We start from the raw sequence: 23025 nt of genomic DNA on the forward strand, positions 1-23025 counted from the left end.
CACTAAGTCATGAAAACAATTTTAAAGGAAACTGAGCATTTATTTAGCTGGAGGCACCATTGTTCCCTCAGGATCAGATAGCTGTGGCACAGCCAACTCCTGTTCCTGATGCTCACACTGAATAGTCCTTACTCCAGTTAGCTCAATGAATTCTCAGCAATCCAGTAGCATTGAAAATGTGGTTTTGAGACATACAGTGGCATAAAAGTAATGTGGCAACAGTGAACTGCTGATTTCATTCTACAGATCAAATATTTTCTCATGTTTCATGTCAGAAGAGAACAGAGAACTCTGAAGTAAAAAGCTTTGAAATACACTTTGTTAGGTTAAAAAAAATTACAAATGATACTTTCAGACTTCTGTTCCTGTTCTAGTAGTTTATTTCATGGCATAATATCCAGTAATGCAGGTACAAAGTTTGAAGTTCATCCAGCCTAATTATTCATGTATATGAATACTGATCCTTATAATTTTACTGCTTTATCAGTCATTTTTGCTTGATCTAACCACAAAGTGGTAGAAACTCTGGTTCACAAAACATAAGGATATTAACCACTGTGCAAGTTTGGCTTAGAGATTAAAAACACATTAAAAATAATAACTAATTGAATGGCCTTTGTAAATGCCATGCAAAACTTCCTGATGGATAGAACGCCTTAGGACATGGGCACACAAATGAATTACCATGCATACAGATTTACCCTGTGGTAAATGAAAACTAAGGCACAGTACCACACTGCTCAATGAAAGAATAAGCTACCATGGGTTAACTTTCACTTACTGTGGGCAAGAACCTTAAGAGCTGATATTGCAAAGTCTCCACTCTTGTTCACTGCATAATAATTTGTCTGTGCCTTTAGATTGAAATGTGTACAACCAATGTCCTGAAACAAAGCTATGCTTTCAGAAGATGTAAACTTGTTTCCCAATGGAAAGTCCCAAGCACATAAGATTCAACTTATGAAACAAGTTGAGTGATATTTATACAATACTTTATATTACTTCTGTTTTCCAGTTTAAACAATTGAATTTTAAACATTATTTTTTGCCATCTCTCACGTGTTTGTCAGTACCAGCACTTTCAATCCATCCACTGCCAGCAATGGGTAACACGTTGGGGAAATTTCTGATTCAGAAAGGAGTAGTGTAATTTATAATAAAAGTTAAAAAATAATTATAAAGTTTTTAATTCCTTTCAAAGATTAGTGTAATTCAGTGTATGACTTTCAGCCTTTTTAAGTATTAAATAGAGTATGTCCATACATTAGTTTAAATAATTAGAAAATCTATGTTTTCATTTCTGTTGTTTTAAAGCAGCAACTGTAGTGACACCGATTTCATTTTTAAAAGACATAAAGCTTGAAATTAAGGTGAGGTTGTGGTTTTGCTTCCAAGAACAGCTGTCATGCCATAGAATTTTGTTTCGCTCATTCCCTTGAACGTGACTTGGAGACTTGCTTTAGCTTCTTTGAGCCATGAACTACTTCTACCTGGGCAGTAAATGAGGATAGAATATCCCATGAAGAACTCCCTCAATAACTACGTTTGGAAAGTCATCTGAAAAAGAAGAAAAAAAACTGTTTCCTTATACATGTCGATATAATATATATGCTGTTGTGGAACTTAACAAGGGAAGGCCCACTATAGTTTAGGATACTGCATCACTCTACTGTTTATCCACGGTGGGGATGTGCTATTAGTAATGCTGCTTCAGCACTAAAGCCACTTCAGTACAGCGCTGGGCATTGCATGAATGTGCTGCCAGATTTGTAGCTTATTGATTTAAAAGGATGTTCTAATACTTAATGCTGCTAGGCTCCAGCTCTTTATCTGAATCTTTTCTCACAAGGAAGATGGATTACACTGGCAATTCAATTTCTAACAAAATCTCAATATACTTGAAGGAATTCCAAGATTGCTACTGGGAATACTTCACAGCAGTTTTTCCATTGTGGTTTACAGCTATGTTTAGTCCGAGCAGATTCAAAGATGCCTGTACAATCATAGGAACTTCTCTGGAACAGTAAAATTGTAGGCTGTCTGTGGAACATAAAAATGTCATATTTCTATTGTATTCAAAGGGGGGAGGAGGATGCTATATTTTTAGCAAAGATACAAAGGAAATGGACACTACTTTTCACGTTAAATACACCAGTAGTAGATAAAATGGAAACAAATTACCTGATGAAAAAGCAATAGACCTTCCAAAGAAGCAGGAAAGCTATATTCTAGTAAAGGAAAAATCCTTTTCAAACACATCATACATCAACTCCTACTCATCTAACAGAGGGCATGTCTACACGTTCATTCATGCGCTGTAATTACGGTGCATTAAGTTCAGTACCTGTTGGATAAAACGTTTTAATGTGTCAGTGTAGCTCTAATGTATACATGCACTGAAACAAAATCCCACAGGTACTTTTGAAAACATCCACCTGTATAACTTAAGAGTCATTCATCATTGGACCATTTCCATTAAGATTCTGTTGTTCATCATTGGCAATTCTGGGCTTTAGGTAACTATTTTAGATTACTGTCCTTGGGACTCTTAAAAATGTTACATAAAAGGTATTTTGCATGTTTAAATAAAAGAAAGCTGCCATATAGAAGGAAAGATTGGCTCAAAGTTAAAAATAGTATTAGATGCTTTAAGCAACAAAGCTTCACAGTCTAGTACATTTGTGACTAAATCCCTTAGGTGCTTTTGAAAATTTAACAGAATAATGTGAAAATCCAGTGTCAAGATAGATTTGAATCTAATACAGAACTAAAACATTATGTGCTATAAAGCTATTTTATAATAAAAACTGATGACATCCAATTTTGATCAAGTATACTGGACAGAAAACATGGGAGAATGACTTTACAGGCTTTGAACCAACAATTTTGCAAGATTTTTTAAACGCAAACTGCTTGAAGATTTTGAATGACAGAAGGCACGTTTGCCCACAATAGGTTATTTACCCTTTTTAAGAATGAGAGAAATAGAAGCAAAAATAGATGAACTGAGGAAGGTCTCCTTCCTCTTCTAGATGATCAAGAAACATCTACAAGGAAGCAACTAACAGATCTCAGTACTGTTTAGAGTTACGCCTTCATAACTTCTGAGTGGCACCCATGACCAAACCTATTTTAAATATTCCAGCTTACCTCCTTGCAGAGAGCCTGGGCAGTTGGGGGGAGAGGAATTGTCCAGCAAGGACAAATCTACCTTAGCCTGTGCTTATCTCCCCACACCTCACTTATTTCCTCACTCTGTGGCACCTTTCAAAGAATCTGGCAGCACCCTGGGTTCTGTGGCACCCTGGTTGAGAGTCAATATACTACTAGAAGATACAGTGTAAGAGAAAGATGCTTACAATGTTTTTACATGGTGGAGATTGTTGATAGATTACAGAAAATTAATGGAACAGTGCAAAGATGAGGGAAGTTCTCTTCAAATTACATTATCCTAGATCTCCAAGCTGTTTATAGCAAAAGCCAAGAGCAACAGTGTTAACTGTGCCATTTTATTCTGTCTGTATAAGCATGCCTTTTTTGAAAAACTGAAGCACCAGGTAAATGGCAAAGAAAGCTGGAAGCTACCTTACTATAAGTTTTTAAATATAAACAGCCTTATTGAAGGGCTAAATAATGCTGTTGTTTTGAGTGCCATTAACACAATTTAGTTTACATCTCACACATTACAAGAAGCCATTTCTTTTTGATCAAAAAAACCCTCTTAAAAATACTTAAAGAAAAAAAATCAAAATTAAATTGAATTCCCAATGGCTTTGATAAATGCAAGTCTGTCCTTTTTTAGAGCACAGTTTAGAACAGAAAAATATAATTATCATCAGAGAATTACATCTGCTGTAACGAGTCATACAGCTGAAACCCTGTAAAATGGGTTGAAAATGTAGGTCTTAAATCTGTATATTTCCATTCCACATGCCTCAAAATTTTTCATCAAAAAGGAACTTTAGCACTGAAATAACTTGCTTAACTTTCAATTTACTTACCCAATTACTCAGAATTAATTTAAAAAATCCTAGAGGATATAAAGTGAAAGATGAAGATATGAGTTCACTTTCGATAGTTCTGGGCCCAAAGTCAGAGTCACTGACACAATAGCATGTGGAATATGTGGAACTATTGCAATTTAATTTGTGAAACCAGATATTGTTTTGTTTGGCTCCTTCTCTTCGAAAATAAAATAAAAGGGCATTTTTTTGAAGTTTTACTAAGTTTTGAAGTTTTTTGAAGTTTTACTGGGAAGGATTTCACCTTTGATGTTTATTAGTTGCATATTTTATTCGATAAGCTCAAAGAATGAAAGCTGCTATAAATTTACACTCTACTCCAAAGGTATTCAAGCTTAACCTACAGAGATATACTCCATGTTGCCAACTCATAATTTTATAATGTCACAATACCATGGTAAGTTGTTTTTTTGTTGTGTTTTAAGGTCTCAGCTCCTTGATTCATATAACCACATAAGAATTTCATCTTGCATCTTTAAAAGAAATTCTGGCGTTCATGGTTGTGAAGAAAAGCTTGAATATGCAAAGTAACTATACCCAAAGACTCAAAGACCAAAAGGCAAACGAAGAAATCTCTCAAATTTACTATTTAAAAAGAACCTCATGCAGTCTAGCTTTTATTTTGAACACATGGGACTTGTCAAGCCATGGCAACGTCAAATTATTTCCTACGTTATCTACTTAATTTTTGTGAGTGGCCTCTATTAGGCTTATTAAAAAAATTATAATGGTAATTTGTCCAAACCCAAATCCCCACTTTTTAAATTTAAAAATCTTAATTTACAGCTTTAGTGGAATGTTCTTATATAGCAATGGATATGTATGAATGGCGCACAAATTTCCTTTTACAAAATGTGGTAAGAGTAACAGTCCTAGCAATGCAAAGAACTAGCAATGCAGCAACACTATACAATGTGTTATCTTCCCATCATTTTAAGAATGAAAACAGCATAAAACCTTGCATTAATAAAAGAGGGAGGGAGAAATAAGCAAGATAGATTCTAACTATGTTTTCCAAAAGTTCTTATGCGGCACCTATTACGAGATCAGGGCTCACGTAAACACATCAATTACCCTTAAAACATACATTCTTTCATATAAAAGAAACATTTCTGGGGGTGATAACGAAGTAATAATCCAAGTAGCAATACAAAAAGTGCTAATAGCAGATTGACAAGCATTTAGAAAAAAACACTTATAAAGAACTGGACCTTCAAGGTCAAACCCTGAAGGCAAAACAAGAGACACTGTCAAAAGAAAGAGAAGCAGCAGAGTAAGTCTTTTTTGGTTTTGTTAATTGAGTTCACAGTAGATTTGGTTAGCAGAACAATTGAGAAAAAATTGCATCTTCATATAAATCATCTGCTCCAATTAGGATTTTAAAGGTCTTTTATACGAGAACTAGTGCTTTATTGGCAGGTTATTAGAATTTGGACCAGTGTCGCTCAGCAAGTCCTGTATTAATAATAATGCGGTTTCTGTGGTATAGGGTCAGATCAGTAAAGAGCTGTTAACAGATGACAGGTTTGATTACCATTGGCTTTAGGCAAGACATATGGATCCCTTAGGAACAGCAGCACAGGCTGGTGGGACAGTTTGCTGGAAAGGTCAAGAACAGGAATGTCAGTATCAAGGGACAGTAAACAGAATATACTACAAACTAGCTTTGATAAAGTGAGGTGATCAAGCTGCTCAAATAACACTGGTTTGTTTATAGATACAAACTCTGTGGCAAGGAACAAGCTTCATTTTCTGGAAGCAAAGCTCGCTACTGCTTTCTCTCTTAAAGTGACACCATCAACTTGAAATCAAAGTAAAGATATCTGAAGAGGAGTGGCATTAAGCCCTCTCTGAGCCTTCTTGATCCTGGGCTGCTCTCTGGTCCCCAGCATAATTTAAACAAGGGCTGTCCAACTGGTAGCCTGCAAAGGGTTAACCTGCAGCTCCAGGTTCCCATCAGGCTGCTGCTGCCTCTTGCTCCAGCTGCAGCAACAAACAGGGTCTTTTGACTCCCCCTCCCTTCCCCCAGCTTCTGCTGCTTGACCCAGCTCCAGCGGGGTGTGGGGGATGGCACAATCTGCAATGCTTGCTAAACCAGCAGCCTAGAGCATTTGTGTGGCAGGGTGGCACAGGGGAACCTGCAGTGGTGAGGCAGGGCGCTAAGTTGCATGGGGACAGTGGGATGCCCACTCACGTGTGTGGTACAATGAGGTGGATGAGTGCTTATGGTGCAGCAGGTTAAGTGAGCGTGCACTCGCATTTGTGCATGGTGTGCAATCCCTGCTGGTGCTGGCCCTGGCTACAGAGATGCTGGTCTGCCCTGATTTAGACTTCTCTGAGAGCTCATCTCAGGACTGCTATATGGGCCACAGAACTGCCCAGAACCTTTGCAAAGCTCACCCTAAATTAAATTCTAAATTAAATCATTATATGGTTACTAGCAAATTGCCCATCAAGAATGACCCGGGAAGGGAGTTGGGGGGTGAATGAGCACCGCCACCCACCACACCGCACTGCCACTGTCTCTCAGCAATGGGGGGGAAGCCTGCCCAACCTTCCCCTCCATCCCTCCACCAGCACCCCATGCTGCTGCCGCCTCCAGCACCACTGGCCTCGCTCCCCCCTCCACTGGCCCTGCTCCTCGGAGGTGGCAGAGTGCCACCATGATGGCGGGGATGGAGTGGGGATGGAGCCAGTTCCCCTCTGTTTTCTTGGCTTTAGTTTTTTAAATGCTTCTCTTTCCCTCACTGCTGTGTGAAAGACTGAAAAAGGAAATACCGGCCTGATGGTACATGGGAAACAGTGAAACTGACCATATGCAAAATTCCATCAAATGCATGTAAAAACCAATGTTCCGGTCTCTCTAGCTCAGGGACAGGCAAAGTCTGGCCTGTGGGCTAGATCTGGCCAGCAGCAGACTCCATTTCCCAGCAGCCCCTGCCTGCATGGCTGGGGCCAGTCTCCATGGAGACCCCAGCCGCAGCCACGCTGGCAGGGCACATGGCAGGGGGTTCCTCTGGAGCCGCTGGGATCTTGTGGCAGGGGCAGCTTGGTCTGGGGCCAGGGCAGAGCCGTGATTTGCCGCCTGCATCCTCCGGACAGGGGCATACAAGCAGCAGATCACGGCTCTGACCCAGCTCCTTGCAGTGGTGATGGACTGGTTCTGAGCCAGGGAAGAGCTGTGATCCGTTATCTGCATACCCCTGGCCCAGAGCGTGCAGGCTGCAGATTGTGGCTCTGCCCTGGCCCCAGACCAAGCTGCCCTCACCGCTCTGGAGCAGAGCCCTGCCCTGCCCTGCTATGCGCTCTGCCAATTTGGCTGGGGCCGGTCTTCATGGCACTCCAGCCTTGCACTATCACAGCGCAGTGGCTGGGGTCTCTGTGGAGACCAGTCCCAACCATGTGGGCAGGGGCTGCTGGGAAATGGAGTCTGGCTGCAGGCTGAATCCATCATTTTGCCCACCCTTGCTCTAGCTTATATCCTCTTTCTACAAATAACGGTCAGCTCTGGGTAAAAAGACAGATGTCTTTAGGGTGGTGGTGTTTATGGGTGTGTAAGATACGCACAACTCCATGTGTGAATTCCAGGGTGTGTGAGATGTGCACAACTCATACTGCAACAGATCCAGTACAGCCACAATAGGTAAAAATGTCACTAGATTCAACCTCAAACTACTCCTATTTTGATATCTGCATGGGAGAAATATAGAAAAGCTCCATGTGTATATTTATTTATTATTGTGCCTTTGTCCTATTCTTTAATGGTCTGTTAAGTCAGTTGCCCTAGGAAGATTCTAAATTTTATTTTATTCACACCATGTTTAGAAATGCTACATTTAGTTATGAATTGCTCACCTTGATTCCTCAGATTCTGTTTCATCAAAAGACCTGCAATAAAGAGGCACACAAACTGGGTTAGGTTGACCTAGGTTTGGTTAAAACACAATTAAAACAATCCCATAAATGAGAAATCTGTTAATAACAGCTGTGAAAGGGAGACCCTTTTTTCTGGTCAGTGGCTGTGAAACGCAAGGCAATGATTATGGAAGAAGCCAGGATTTTACAGTGACCATAGCCTGTAAGTGACAACATCCACTTCACTGTAATAGATTCGCATGCATAAATATTTGGAAGTGATGGGGTACAATTCCCCGGAGGGATATTGGTTGACATCATTACCTACGAGAGAGTAAAGTCAAGTAGCTTGTCCCTAAATCATTAAAGGTGACATATTTACATTTGGGTTTTTTTGGACCATAAGATTAGAGCATTCATATACCTATTGACAGTAACATGACTGATATCTCTACCCTTACTCTAAGTGGAGCATATTTTATGTGATATAAGTAAGTTCAAAACCACAATATAAGTGTGTTAAAAAAATATTGAATACATGGAATATGAGCAAAGATTTGCAATTCAAAACTCCCCCTATATTTTGGAATTACCGTGATAAGATTTTGTAAAAGAGGTCAGGGTTCAGATCATGAGTTTTTATGGAAACACCCTTGTTGGGGAATAGAAAATTGCTTTGCATCTCCTTGTGTAGAATTTCCTTTCCATTTTTCTACTATGGAATGGGGGAAGAATGTACTCCTTTCTGGATGTAAGCAAAGACATGACCCACACGCCCTGTCCAAAATCTCTGGTTCCACCATAGGTCTGGGCAACTCATAGGTTCTGAACCAGGGGTGGGCAGTTATTTCAGATGGAGGGCCACTTACTGAGTTTTGTCAAACCATCGAGGGCCACATGACCGGCAGCCAGGGGGCAGATAAATATTAATTTTCTAAATATTTTAGGGGCCCCGTGGGCCGGATAGAATGGCCTGGAGGGCCGCATCTGGCCCACAGGCCGCATCTTGCTCACCCCTGCTCTGAACTCACTAGTAACAGCATAGTAGTGTTGGACACTTTCTTGATAAGAGCTGGGTTTTAAAAGTGAAACATTCAGCCCCATGCTAACCCCTTTATACGAGATAAAAGGGGCCGTGAAGATGTAAAGGGCCTCCAAGAGCCCTGGATTCAGTCAAGGAGGGACTGTCCTGGTGTAGGAACTGTGGAATATAGACAAAAGTCCATCTTCTGAGACCCTCAACCCCCTCCAGTTAAGCCCTGACATACCACGGAAAGGGCTGTAGAGGCAGGAGAGGAACGTTCAGAAGCTAAGGCCTGTACAAATTCCTGTGGGCAGCCAGACGATGCTGCTGGAAATCAGGCATGCCCACAGATGCGTCTAACTTACTTCAGGGATTGCTCTGCCCTTAGACAGGTGCTGGAGAAGACTAAGCATAACCATGGCTTAAAGTCTCCTTAGCCCTCCTCTCTTTTGAGTTTTGATTTCTGTATTGGGTATCCTTGAGGCATAGCAGAGAATCATAGCCAGAAGTCCCTGCCACACAATCTAATTAAAGCTGGATAGAAACCAGCTATAAAAATTGTTACACATTTTCAAGTACTAACATTGTAGCTGGTTGGCTTTTATTATATTAAACTTAATATAATAGCTGGATGGACATTTTTATGGCACGATAATTACTGTGTATGTGTGGCCAGTCTCAATGTATTGCACAATTAACCAGTTAATTGTGTAATATATGTAATGTATGGCAGGGGCCTAAGATCTTAAAATGTTACACAATCTGTATGCTCTACTTAAGGGAGGCTGCCAGCGTGCATTCTCCTGCCTTTCATTCACTGCCTCTTTCTCCCAAGATCAAGCCAGGGAAGGTCTTCCTTACCATGACCAGTGATGAAGTTGCCACCATAGAGATGACTAAAGACATTCCCTCATTAGGAGATTGGGGGAATGCAAGCCATGCAGAGATGGTAGGCCCCCATGTAAACAAAAGTATATTCCAGCTGTTCCACAAATTAAGAAATGTAAAACAAGCGCACACAGATGAGGTCACAATACACTGGATGTCTTGTGTCAATTTCTTTGAAACACCTGGTGAAAGGAATTTTAAAAGATCGTTTAAAATTCCCATGTTTTCTATTCATCTCATCTACACCTATTATTCCCTTTGCTTTCAAAGGATATGAAATAAAATGCCACCTCTCTGTCTTTGTACAGGCTGAATTTTGTTTTATCAGCTTTTTTCAGCCATGTAGATACACTCAAAACCAAGAACCTGATTCTCCTTTTAATTATAATGGTATAGATTAACAGCAAATTCATTTTAAGTCAATGTAGTTACATGAGTACAGATTAAAAAAAGACTCACAGTCCTAGATGTTTTTCTATTTATTAGAGCTTGAGTTCTTACCCACAACTTTCTGCCTTTGGCAGAGAAGGCACGTGACGAACATTGAGGAAGTCGAGTAATATTTTGGGAAGCTCTTCATTTTCTGAAATTATGGTCTGCAACAGAAAATATACAGCATAATCAAGGTCACTCACAAATTATTTGATTGTCCAAACTGCCAAAAGCATCTCCCATCTGCTAAAGTTATTCAAATTTCTCTCTTTCTTTTTATTTTACTTATCACTTGGTAATTACAATATCTACACAAAACACAATTCTTCACCAGTTTCAGAATTTTGCTGCAGCAAACATCTTCCAGTTTCTTCTTCCTTAGATAATTGGAGATCATGGAGAAGCTCTTTCTGTGATGAAGTTATCAGTTGCACTAAATGTCTACTAGAAGTTTGAAATTTGACTACTGCCACGTTCATTCAGAAATATAATTTTGTTTCTGTTGCTCCTTTAAAATAAAGCAAACAGCAGCTTATGCTTAATGACCTCAGTTACTTCATTTCTAGCAGCTGAAAGAATCCCATCCATCATGGCAGTAGGAAAAAGGAAGTCTCCTGTGTGTTCAAGGGCCTACTCAATTTTGTTAATGCACAATTTAGGGAATGTTAACAAGGTGAGTTGTTTACTTGGCTTGACAGATCAGTTTACAATGCACTGGTCATATCTATATTGTGATCACTAATGACAAAGACCTGGCCTAAGAACTGTGTTGACATGTCACACTGTTCTCTAACAATACAGCAAGTGCTGGAATCCCATTCCGGTAAATTTGTTTTTCGCTGAACAAACGATTTCTAATTTTATTAATAGATTAGTAAATTAATTAACAGTAGATGCAACAGAAAATGGGGAATGGAATTTTTTGATACACTTCCACCTAGATATAGATATTTTTTAAGAATGTGAAAGATTTCCTCAATGTTTTAGCAGCATGTAGGGCGCACACAGTAGTTACTCTACATTTTTCTTTTAAGACAAAATGGTTTATAAGTGCATGCCACACCTTCCTAGAGGATTAAGGCACTGTTCATGTCACACATACCAGTGCAATCTCATCTTGTCACTTTGTGTATGTGTACATACACAGCCAGAGAAGAGACGAAAAGCAGAGTTGTTTCTCTGAGCAATTCTTCATCTTACAGCAGTGGTGATCAACCTCTACAGTCCTGTGGGCTGGATGAGTGGCATAGGGTCTGTCTGTGGGCTAGATCTAGTGTGTAGGGGCGGTGTGTGGCTTCAGTCCACAGGTGTGATCCAATGCATCAGCTTGACCCTGCATGCTGGATCTGCCTGCAATGTGACTCTAGGCACCTGCCCGACCCGGCATGTCAGCCTGACTCCACTCACAGGGGCAATCCAGTGCACAGGGCCAGGTCACTTGGACCATGGTGCTCTCCACAGGTCTGGAGGTTTGGCAGTGGGGGAGCAGTAGAAACATTAATTGGCACAGTTTAGGGAGCAATTAATGCTACTAGTGTTCCCCTGATGCCAAATTTCAAGACCTGGGGTAACCCTCTGGGCAGGATGACCTGACTCCACAGAATCAGTATAGAGGTTGAGCACCCCTGTCCTAGAAGCCTTATTCTGCAACTTCATATGTAGATGAATAACTTGACTTGCCTTAGTTATGCTTGCCTAAGGGTACAGATGCACATACATTTGGAGCTGATTCAAAAGGGGAGGGAAGACTCTTGGTTTGAACCAGGCAGTGGCTAGCTGTTACAGTCTAACAGTTACATGTGGACAAGCCAAGAATGATATAAATGTAGCAAAATCCACTTCAACATTGCTTCATTAGGGGTTAAAGATGGAGCAATTTTGCTACACTGTATCTATCACTTGGCTTGTCTACACTTAACAGATACTGAACACTCCAGATTAGCAGTCCCCTTTTGGAAGTGCTCCAAATGTACACCTGCTCATGCCCTAAAGGAAACAACCCTCACAAGTAGTATTACTCATGCATATGCTGGGCTTGCAAGATCAGGAACTAGGTTAGGAAAACAACAATAAGTCACAGGGTGAGAAAAAAGAAGCAAGGTTAGGCCATAGGAGGGAACATCACACCATATCAGCTCATGCAGAAGCTTATTCCTATTTCATGTCTTCTTTTAAACTTAGAAATAAAAATAAAAGGAAAATGAAAACACATTTTATCTCTTTAGTTAAAGTGATGCAGTGGTATGTGGGATTAACATCAAATAACCATTTATGTAACTAATAAGAAGTTAGTCACATTTATGCCCAGAAAATAAGGATGGACTTAAAATAAAAAAATAAGTTTAAAAGAAAACGTGCAAATCAATTTCCTTTTCACTTGTTTTTCAAATCTTCAGTTCAGGGTTTTATACTTCTCTAGCAAAAAGTGATGTCATTACTAACATGCACATGTACACATGCGCACACAAAAATCAAACCAGGAGCACAGCTCTTGAACAGTTTTACTGCGTATGTTATTGGTGACACAGTCTTACAGGAGAGTAAGACTCTTCATATGGCTCTGAAATCTTGCCAGGTACACAGCCTCTCAGTTCACCTTTAAATGAAGATGCTGCATCAAATGCCATTTCATTTACATTCTGTGGAATCAGCACTCTGCTGCTGCAAAATTCATCTTGCTCTGCATTCAAGTTATACATGAGGGAAGGGCTGGGTGGGGGGGATGCATATTCAAAAGCTATGTGAATCGCATGATAATGTGCACTGTTTGTGCAAACAAAACACAATTTACTCAATTTAGCACCACAAAAGAATTGAGGTGTATCTGAGAGCTGCTTCAGGGCATCTATAATTTAGGCAAGTTCCCTTGGTTCTAGTTCCTGAGTTCCCATGCACATAGAGAATCTTGAGTCACCTGGTGAGGTTGGGTGCTGGTGCAATATAGGAGAGAGTAGTGGTTGCAGTGGGGAAGGGCATGTCATTTAACAAGAGAGGCTGCCCAGGTGCTTTTAACAACTTCAAACCAAGCTTATGTCAGCAGTATAGCAAGGCAGCTCCAAGAAAAAAAATAAAAACTGGTATAATTTCTTTTACCTACAGTATAGTTTCTAGGTAATGCCTTCTCAAATGTCATACATGTATTTTAAGGATTCATAGATTCATAGATGTTAGGGTTGGAAGGGACCTCAATAGATCATCGAGTCCGACCCCCTGCATAGGCAGGAAAGAGTGCTGGGTCTAGATGACCACAGCTAGATGCTCATCTAACCTCCTCTTGAAGACCCCCAGGGTAGGAGAGAGCACCACCTCCCTTGGGAGCCCGTTCCAGACCTTGGCCACTCGAACTGTGAAGAAGTTCTTCCTAGTGTCCAGTCTATATCTGCTCTCTGCTAGCTTGTGGCCATTATTTCTTGTAACACCCGGGGGCGCCTCGGTGAATAAATACTCACCAATTCCCTTCTGTGCCCCCGTGATGAACTTAAAGGTAGCCACAAGGTCACCTCTCAACCTTCTCTTGCGGAGGCTGAAAAGGTCCAGTTTCTCTAGTCTCTCCTCGTAGGGCTTGGTCTGCAGGCCCTTGACCATACAAGTTGCCCTTCTCTGGACCCTCTCCAGGTTATCCGCATCCTTCTTGAAGTGTGGCGCCTAGAATTGCACGCAGTACTCCAACTGCGGTCTGACCAGCGCCCGATAGAGGGGAAGCATCACCTCCTTGGACCTATTCGTCATGCATCTGCTGATGCACGACAAAGTGCCATTGGCTTTTTTGATGGCTTCGTCACACTGCCGGCTCATGTTCAACTTGGAGTCCACTAGGACTCCAAGATCCCTTTCCACCTCTGTGCCACCCAGCAGGTCATTCCCTAGGCTGTAGGTGTGCTGGACATTTTTCCTCCCTAGGTGCAGCACTTTGCATTTCTCCTTGTTGAACTGCATCCTGTTGTTTTCTGCCCACTTGTCCAACCTATCCAGGTCTGCCTGCAGCTGTTCCCTGCCCTCCGGCGTGTCCACATCTCCCCATAGCTTTGTGTCATCTGCAAACTTGGACAGAGGACATTTCACTCCCTCGTCCAAGTCACTGATGAAGACATTAAAGAGTATCGGTCCAAGGACCGAGCCCTGCGGGATCCCACTGCCCACACCCTTCCAGGTCGAGACCGACCCATCCACCACGACTCTCTGGGTGCGGCCCTCTAGCCAATTCGCCACCCACCGGACTGTGCAGTCATCCACGTCACAGCCTCTTAACTTGTTCACCAGTATGGGGTGGGATACCGTATCGAAGGCCTTCCTGAAGTCTAAGTATATGACATCCACCCCTCCTCCTGTGTCCAGGCGTTTCGTAACCTGGTCATAGAAAGAAACTAGATTGGTCAGGCATGATCTGCCCTCCACAAACCCATGCTGGTTTCCCCTCAGCATAATTTGTCCTGCCGGGCTCTCACAAATGTGAGCCTTGATAATTTTTTCAAAGACTTTACCAAGGATGGAGGTGAGACTGACTGGCCTATAGTTGCCTGGGTCCTCCTTCCTCCCCTTTTTGAAAATGGGGACCACGTTAGCCCTTTTCCAGTCCTCTGGGACTTGGCCCGTGCGCCACGAGCGTTTGAATATTCCCGCCAGTGGCTCTGCAATGATGTCGGCCAGTGCCTTCAGCACCCTCGGATGGAGCTCATCCGGGCCTGCCGACTTAAAGGCATCCAGTTCTTCCAAGTGACTCTACACCATCTCAGGATCTACGCATGGTAGTCTGGCGCCTTGCTGCTGCCTCTCTACAACCCCAGTGAGAGACTTGTCGTGCCCCTCGCTTAGGAACACTGAGGCAAAGAACTCATTGAGGAGTTCAGCCTTGTCCCCCCTGTCTGTCACCAGTTGTTTCTGCCCATTTAGCAGGGGTCCTATTCCTCCCTGGGCCTTCCTTTTACTCCCTATATATCTAAAAAAACAATTTCTTGTTGCCTTTTACTTGGGTTGCCATCCTCAGCTCCATGGTAGCTTTGGCCCGTCTAACTGCCTCCCTACAAGCACGAGCAGAGGAGGTATATTCATCTTTAGTGATCTCACCTTGTTTCCACTTTTTATGTGCTCCCCTTTTGGCCCTTAGGCTGCCCTGGATTTCTCTGGTCAGCCATGGAAGCCTCCTGGCCCTTTTCCCTCTTTTGCCTCGTTCGGGGATCGTCTTGCTTTGTGCCCAAAGGATTGTTTCCTTAAGGCACAGCCACCTTTCTTGGGCTCCCATCCCTTCAAAACTCCTACTCTGCAAGGAATTAAGGAATAAATCGAGATGCTATAGAATAATACCAACTAGGGGTCAAATTCTCTGCCAGCTTGCCCAGCTCCACCGACTTCAAAATGGAGTCAGCTGAGAATGTACCCCTTTGATTTATGTGCTACCAAACTGAAGGGTTGGTGAAAGAAGAGGAGACCAGGAAACAAAATACAGGTAAGAAATGACTGACAAACATAACAAATCTAAGTGTTGCAGCATTGCTTTTAGTCATTCAATTAAAAAAAACCCCAAACCTTAAATCAGAAGGGGCAGTAGCAATGACAATTAGCTGTTTTTACCTGAAATAACTCATACCATCGTACATTTTAGATTGTCTTATTTTAAAAAGTATTTTTTCAAACCACATGCTCCTTTAACCTTTTGATGCAAGATTGGCAAAAGCAGTACCAGCAAGAGCCTGTCTTCGTACACATCTCTAATTAGCAATAATGCGTACAAAATGAGTCCTTCTATTAGCCAGTATGTAGCAGCATACTTTAAAAACAGGAGCATTCCCATCCACATAATATCTCTGTAATAAACTCCAAAACAAATCTGTCAAAGAAAAAAAACAAACCCTGACAATATGGTTATGAATTTTTCAAGATTCCATTGAACACAGCTCCAAAATTGGGTTCCCGTGCCATGCTAGCTTAGCTGATTGAAGGGACTGATGCAGTACATATGTTGTCTTCTCCAACATGGTAAAAGAATTATAATGCTTACAGAAAATGTTTTGGGAGTAACTCCAGAAATATATATTTTCAAATTACTCAATTCTAGCTGAGCAAAAAGCATAAGCACATTTTGATCACAAATTTTAAAAAGCTGTTTCAGTTACGACCAATAAACTACTGCATGCTCCCAAAGACTATAACACTGAAAAGCCCAGTGTTTACACCACTAGAAATGTCTTTTTTATTGAAAGGGTGCAATTATCATTATGTAACACAAATCGCTAAAATCCCAATTTTTCCACCTTATCAGCTTTATAAAATCATGTTCCCTGAGGATGTCATTGATTAGTTGCACATGTTCTTTCAGTGACATCTGAAATACTTAATTGTCAGTTATCTTTTCTCCTTCAGTAAGTAAAATATAGTCACAAAATTGCAGAGGGACTTGTTCTGCCTTAACCTTAGCTAGATGCCATCATGCAGTGGAAAACAGTGCTAAAATATCACAGGATAATGCTCTCCAACAAGGGAGACATATAAACAGCATAATGATTTCCCACGAGTTTCCTTTTTAGAAAATTGTCACTAAAGCCAGTATAAATGGTGACATATCTTCACAGAGGACACTGTGAAATCGAACACTGGCATTCTAGTTAGGTCCAAACCTACTCATCAGCCAATTATAACAGTAACTGAACATCTTTCTGAAAACTTGGACAGGACCATTTCGCTAACCTTCCGAGATCACACTACAACAATGCATTGTTTTCACTGATTGATTTTTTTTTTTTTTTTTTTTAACAAAACAGTTTTAAAAATTCATTTCTTGCAATCATCTTTCAGTTTCTCAAAACCCATGGACTACCCTTTAGTCAGAAGAGTCAGTGCAGTGAGTTAAGTTGCAAGGTTTCTTAGAGTCCTTAAAGCCTTTTCCATTCAGTCTAGTTTAGTTTGAAATGCCGCACTGTGAGGGTGAAAAAGTTCATGACAGTTTTTCCTCTCTTCACAAAGAAGAATGCTTCACAATACCTAATTCAGTGGTGCGGCTAAAAATGGGGAAGAAAAAAATCAATACATCCTAGCTACAGTAAGTAGGCTGGAGTGTCAGTCTCCACTGGGACTAAAACCTACAAGCTTTTAGAGCGCTTTACAGTTCATATTCTTCTATTTACCTTGCTTGCAGCAGCTGCTTACCCAGTCCCATGAAATGATAAAAAGATTAGCAGAAGAACATATTAAACTAAAAACCAAGAAGACTAGATGAACAAACCAGACTTCTAAGAACGATCTCTCCTTTTGCTGAAAAAGTAATAGCAGATGTGCTCCTGCTACTCATCTAAATGCTTGCGATTGCTTGCTTTTCCATAGCATGGTACTGTATTAAAGAATTTCACACTTTTCCAGGAAGGGCTTTACTGTATATCACCACCAACAAGTTATTCATTTACAATTTTATTGTAAGTTATCATGAAAGCAGGTCCTCCTCCCCCAGATGTTCAATAACATATGGATTTATATGTATAAAAGGAGGTATTAGCACACCTCTGTCAGTATACAAATGCAAGAAACACAGCTAATATGCCCCAAGAAGTACAAGTGATGCCAAATGATGAATGGAACCTAGCATGTATATATTTTTCTAGATGGAGTGATTCTCACAACTGGAATGTTAAGTGAGGGGTTCTATCTGTAAATGAGACCTAGAAAAGGAACACAAGGTAGAGAGAGGATATAACCTGCCAAAATATTTACAAAACCCAGAGATATATAATCTGATAATTAAGAAGCTTAGCTGTAATATACTGTACTTTGAGTTAATTTATGACAGATGGAAAATAGACTGAGGAACTGCAGTTGAGGGGTGAGGAAGGGGCAGCAGCTTATTCAGATTCCCTAGGAGTGGAGAAGAGCTGAAAAATTCCTAGACCAAGTATTGCATTCACAGTGCTCTATATTTATGGGGAGCATTAACTCTCTAGACATCTACCAGGTGTCAAGTATAGCTTGACATCTATCAGAAAACTCCAAAGTTATGCAGAGGACAATTGAATTAGAAAGAAAAGCCACAGAAAGACAAGACCATTGCTAGGTCTACAGTAATGGTGAGCTGAAAAATAGTGACCATAAGCTACCTTCATAGTTATACTTAGTGCTTACCTCCTTTCAAAGCATATTACAGAGATAAATTACTTTACTTGGACTAAATATACTAACGAGTAAGTTCTGTGATAACTTCATTCTGCAGAAGATTGATTAATTTCAGATTTCTGGCATCACTTTATGTTTGTGACTGTATAATGGCTGTACGTGTAAGTAATATGGCCATTATCCCTCATTTGTAATGAAATGTACAGTATTATAAAATATTTTTAAAAACATAAGCAGCATGGCACAGTGGATGAAAAATGCTAGTATCTATGAAAATAAAACATGAGAGTAATTTAAGAAGAAAAGAAATTAAAGTACCATTGCTCTGAAAAATAAAAACAAAGGGAAAACAATTTAGAGTGGCTTCATGATGGACTTCAAACACTGGAGGGTTAAGACACACCTGTAATACAAATGAAGAAGCTAATGGATCTGAATGGTGAAAAATGGAAAGAGGGGAACATGAGATTAAATGAGTTAATGCTATTCAGAAAGGGTAAACAGGAAATAAGTAACAGAGGAAGTAGGCCCATTAGTGATGACAAAAGAGAAAATCAACACTGGGCATGTCTACACGAGATGCCGTAATACAGAGTAGCCTATTTTATTGTGCATTAGTATGTCATGCAAAAACCATGATTATGAGCTAATGCACAGTAAAATTAGTCTAGTGCTCATTAAGCATCACAAAAAGTGTTCACCTTTGTTACTGCGCATTAGCGTGGGCTAATGCACCTTTATGTAGTACCTCATATTAGAGGTACTAAACTTAATGCACAGTAGTAAAGGTGCATTAATGCAGTGTAGACAGGCCCAAGGATTCTAAAACGGCTGAGCTACCAAAGTGTGTTTTAAGAGTCAATGAATAATTAAGACAACAGACAATTAAGAAGCAATTAAGATCATGCCAATACCATTGTTGATAACAAGCAGGGAAAATTCATTGCAAACTCTTGATGACCTCACATGCAGTAGGTGTACTGTATACTGTTCTCATCACCTTCATGCCAACTAGATGTTGGGTAACATTTAGAGAAAACTGACAAGAATGACAAGGAACTATTTTATAAAGGATTAAAAGAATTACCTACATATTACACACAAATACACTAAAGCAAAAGAACATTATTTAGACCGCAAAGACACAGCTGAAAGTTACGAAATGCCAGATTTATGGTTTATCATGCAACTGGATTCTATCTCCTTGTGTGTTCATCCTGTGCATTGGAGGAGGCAGAGGATGATGTTTCAAAGGGAAAAAACAGAGTAAGTAATTACAGAAGATATCATAACGCATACACATAAGACAGACATATTAAGGCTTTAGATCCTTAAGAACTAAGGAAGACTTAGTTCCTTAAAAATTTAAGGAAGCCTTAGTTCTGGCATTTCATAACTTTCAAGAGTTTGACTTTTCAACCCAATGCTCTTTTAATTCTCCTTTATTTATTTATTTATTGGATACAGTGATCTAATTTTTTGTTGTTGTTTTTTAAAATGTGTAATTGCACCAACCTCTTGACCACACATCACTTATACGATTAAACCCTAAATCTACAGCATTGCTGCACATATTTCCACCACTTGAACTACAGAGCTCAGTGTACTAGGTAGCACAGGGGCAGGCAAAATATGGCCTGTGGGCTAGATCCGGCTCACCAGGCCATTCTAACTGGCTTGAAGGCCCCCTCCAAAAAACAATTATTACTGGCCTGAGGCTGACCCTCTGAAAGCCAGCAGGAGGCAGGCTTTCAGAGACTGCATGCCATTGAACTGGGCAGGCTCTGTGCTTCCACCTCTGTGGGGCTCCTGGCACTCTAGCTGGGAGCCCCATGTGGAGACAGCAAGTGTGATGGCGTGTCACTGGACAACTGGTTCATGGGAAGGGGAGCTCCTGCCTGCAGGAGAGGGGGTGGGTGTGGAGTTTGTGGTTGGGTGTGTGCTTCCCTGCCATGGCGCACAGCCTCCACTGCCAGCAGCAGGCACTCATGGCCTGCAGCAGACAGAGCCCCCAGATGGTGCACAGCTCCCAGGAGCTGCATGTGGTGGCACAGAGCTGGCCTGGCCCACTGATGCCTTTGGACCAGTCTGAGCTAGCTCCATGCCAGCATGTGGGGCTCCCAGCACTGCAGGAGGGAACCATGAACCATCAGGCTGGGTTGATTCCATGCTGTGATGTGTGGCTCCCCACTGGAGTGCTTGAAGCCCTGTATGGAGGCATGGAGGCAGCCTGGCCCAGGCAGCATGGCTCTCACCTGTAGTGCCAGGGGGCTCTGATTACCATGGGCCATGAGTGCCCCAAAGGCCCACCACCTGCTGCTGCTGCTGCCAGTGGCGAGGCCTGTGTAGTGTGGGAGAGGGGCATGGTGGGGGAGCCCATACCAACCCCACAAACTCTAAATCCAGTCTTCCAACACCCCAGCACAAACCCCCCACACTCCCACAGACCCCCCCCACCCCACACCCACCCACACATACCCCCAAACCTCTTCACAAGCCCCAGACACACCCACAAATCCCAATCCCCCTCCCCCCCAAACAATATATAAGAGTAAGACTTTATTTTGAGCTATTATGCAATCAACTCTATATATACTATGCAAACACCAGGGACTTTCAGTCCCAAGATCAGGGGGCAGGGCAACAGTAAAGGGCGGGACTACCCTTGCAGTGCTCAGCAGTTCATCAGAAGTCATTAAGTGGCTCTCCAGCTGAAATAATTGACCACCCCTGAGCTAGCAGCTGCTCTTCTGGGATGATGGAGGAAAGACTATCGAGTCCTGAGGGTGACCAATGAAGGCAAAAACAGTCTGGTCAAAGAGTACAGGGAGGTTCTGCCCTGTGCTCTGACATCCAAAGTAGGGTGCTGGCAGGACAAATAGGTCACTGGTACCAGGTGCTTAAACCAGAAGAATTTGCAATGGAAACTACGAATACACTGGTCCAGTTTCTGCTCCATGTGGTGCCCTCAGAAAAGGGCTTGAACTACTGGGGCCATATACCAGCTCTGGATTTGAGTAGCTCAAACTGCCTCTGTTTATCTATCTTGTTATGGCTACATCAGCACTTCCCAAGTAATCCCAATATGGCTTACTGGTGCCATTCTGGTGATAGATTTGTAAGCCCAGTCTTATATCGCTAATATATTCAGTTGTTAGTTTATTGTACTGAAAAGTTTTCTACTGATCAACATGAGTGAGTGAAGACAGGATTATTTTTAGCAGGTTATCTCAGCATAAGCTAAATGGAATTTTGTGGGGCAAAGAAAAGGCACTTGCCTATCTAAAAGTCATTTTCTGCTGCCAATATCTGAAGGTATGCTATTAACAGTGGAAGGCTGAGAGCTTCTAAAAGAAGAGGCCATGAAAATCATTTATACCATTTTGGTCTGATTACAAGTCAACCCTACACAGACCTAGCCAGAGTGACCTGGACAAGTTGGAGGACTGGGCCAAAAGAAATCTCATGAGTTTTAACAAATGCAAAGTCCTGCACTTAAGATGGAACAAGCCCATGCACTATAGGCTTGGGACCAACTGGCTAAACAGCAGCTCTGCAGAAAAGGACCTGGGGGTTACAGTGGACAATAAGCTGAATATGAGGCAACAGTGCCCTTGATGCCAAGAAGGCTAACAACATACTGGGCTGCACTTGTAGAAGCATTGCCAGCAAATTAAGGGACATAATTTGCATCTCAAGTAGGGCCAAGGAGGTGATCCTCCCCCTCTACATGACACTGGTCAGGCCACAGCTGGAGTACTGTGTCCAGTTCTGGGTACCCCACTTCAAGAGGGATGTGGACAACATTGAGAGGGTCCAAAGGAGGGCCACCTGCATGATCCGGGGACAGCAGGGCAGACCCTACAATGAGAGGCTATGGGACCTTAACCTGTTCAGCCTTCACAAGAGAAGGCTGAGGGGGGACCTGGCGACCGTCTATAAACTCACTAGGGGGGACCAGAAGGGTTTGGGGGAGACCTTGTTACCCCTAGCACCCCCCCGGGATAACAAGGAATAACGGCCACAAGTTGTTGGAGAGTAGGTTTAGATTAGACATCCATAAGAACTACTTCACAGTTCGGGTGGCTAGGATCTGAAACCAACTTCCAAGGGAAGTGTGCTAGCTCCTACCCTGGGGGTCTTTAAGAAGCAGCTTGATGCCTACCTGGCTGGGGTCGTTTGAGTCCAGTTTTCCTCCTACCCAGGCAGGGGGTCAGACTTGATGATCTACAAGTTCCCTTCCGACCCTACTTCTATGATTCTATGATAATTATTCCCCCTCTTCTGCACTGGTGAGGCCACAACTGGAGTACTGTGTCCAGTTTGGGCCCTCCACTACAGAAAGGATATGGACAAGTTGGTGAGAGTCCAGCAGAAGACAATGAAAATGGCTAGGGGGCTGGGGCACATGACTTATGAGGAGAGGCTGAGGGAACTGGTCTTATTTAGTCTGCAGAAGACAGAGGGGATTTCATAGCAGCCTTTAACTACCTGAAGGTGGTTTCAAAGAAGGTGGCAGATGATAGAACAAGGAGCAATAGTCTCAAACTGCAGCAAGGGAAGTTTAGGTTAAATATTAAGAAAAGATCTCTCACTAGGAGGGTAGTGAAGCACTAAAATGGATTAGGTAGAGAGGTGGTGGAATCTTTATCTGTGGAGGTTTTTAAGGTCTGGCTTGACAAAGGCCTGGCTGCAATGATCTAGTTGGAG

The 23025-nt window shown here is 41.9% G+C and overlaps 1 protein-coding gene across 3 annotated transcripts in view; it reads right to left on the minus strand.

The window, feature by feature from the left end:
* Nucleotides 1-357: 357 nt before the first annotated feature.
* SNX24 (sorting nexin 24) overlaps nt 358-23025 on the minus strand; it is a 147627-nt gene continuing 124959 nt past the window's right edge. The window contains exons 4-8 of one of the 3 annotated variants that reach the window (XR_002087205.2): nt 10291-10385; nt 7878-7910; nt 5557-5621; nt 2182-2344; nt 1478-1557 (exon numbers count right to left, since the gene is read on the minus strand). Coding sequence is in view for 1 of the 3 variants with exons in the window: in XM_006264453.4 (XP_006264515.1) it covers nt 1487-1557; nt 5557-5621; nt 7878-7910; nt 10291-10385 (264 nt within the window). In the remaining 2 variants the exon portion in view is untranslated. Of the gene's footprint in view, nt 1558-2181; nt 5622-7877; nt 7911-10290; nt 10386-23025 lie in introns of all 3 variants that reach the window. The other 2 variants (XM_006264453.4, XR_009461040.1) reach the window with 2 other exon arrangements.

This window comes from Alligator mississippiensis, chromosome 3 (assembly GCF_030867095.1).
Source record: "Alligator mississippiensis isolate rAllMis1 chromosome 3, rAllMis1, whole genome shotgun sequence".
In the NCBI taxonomy this organism is placed as follows: Eukaryota; Metazoa; Chordata; order Crocodylia; family Alligatoridae; genus Alligator; species Alligator mississippiensis.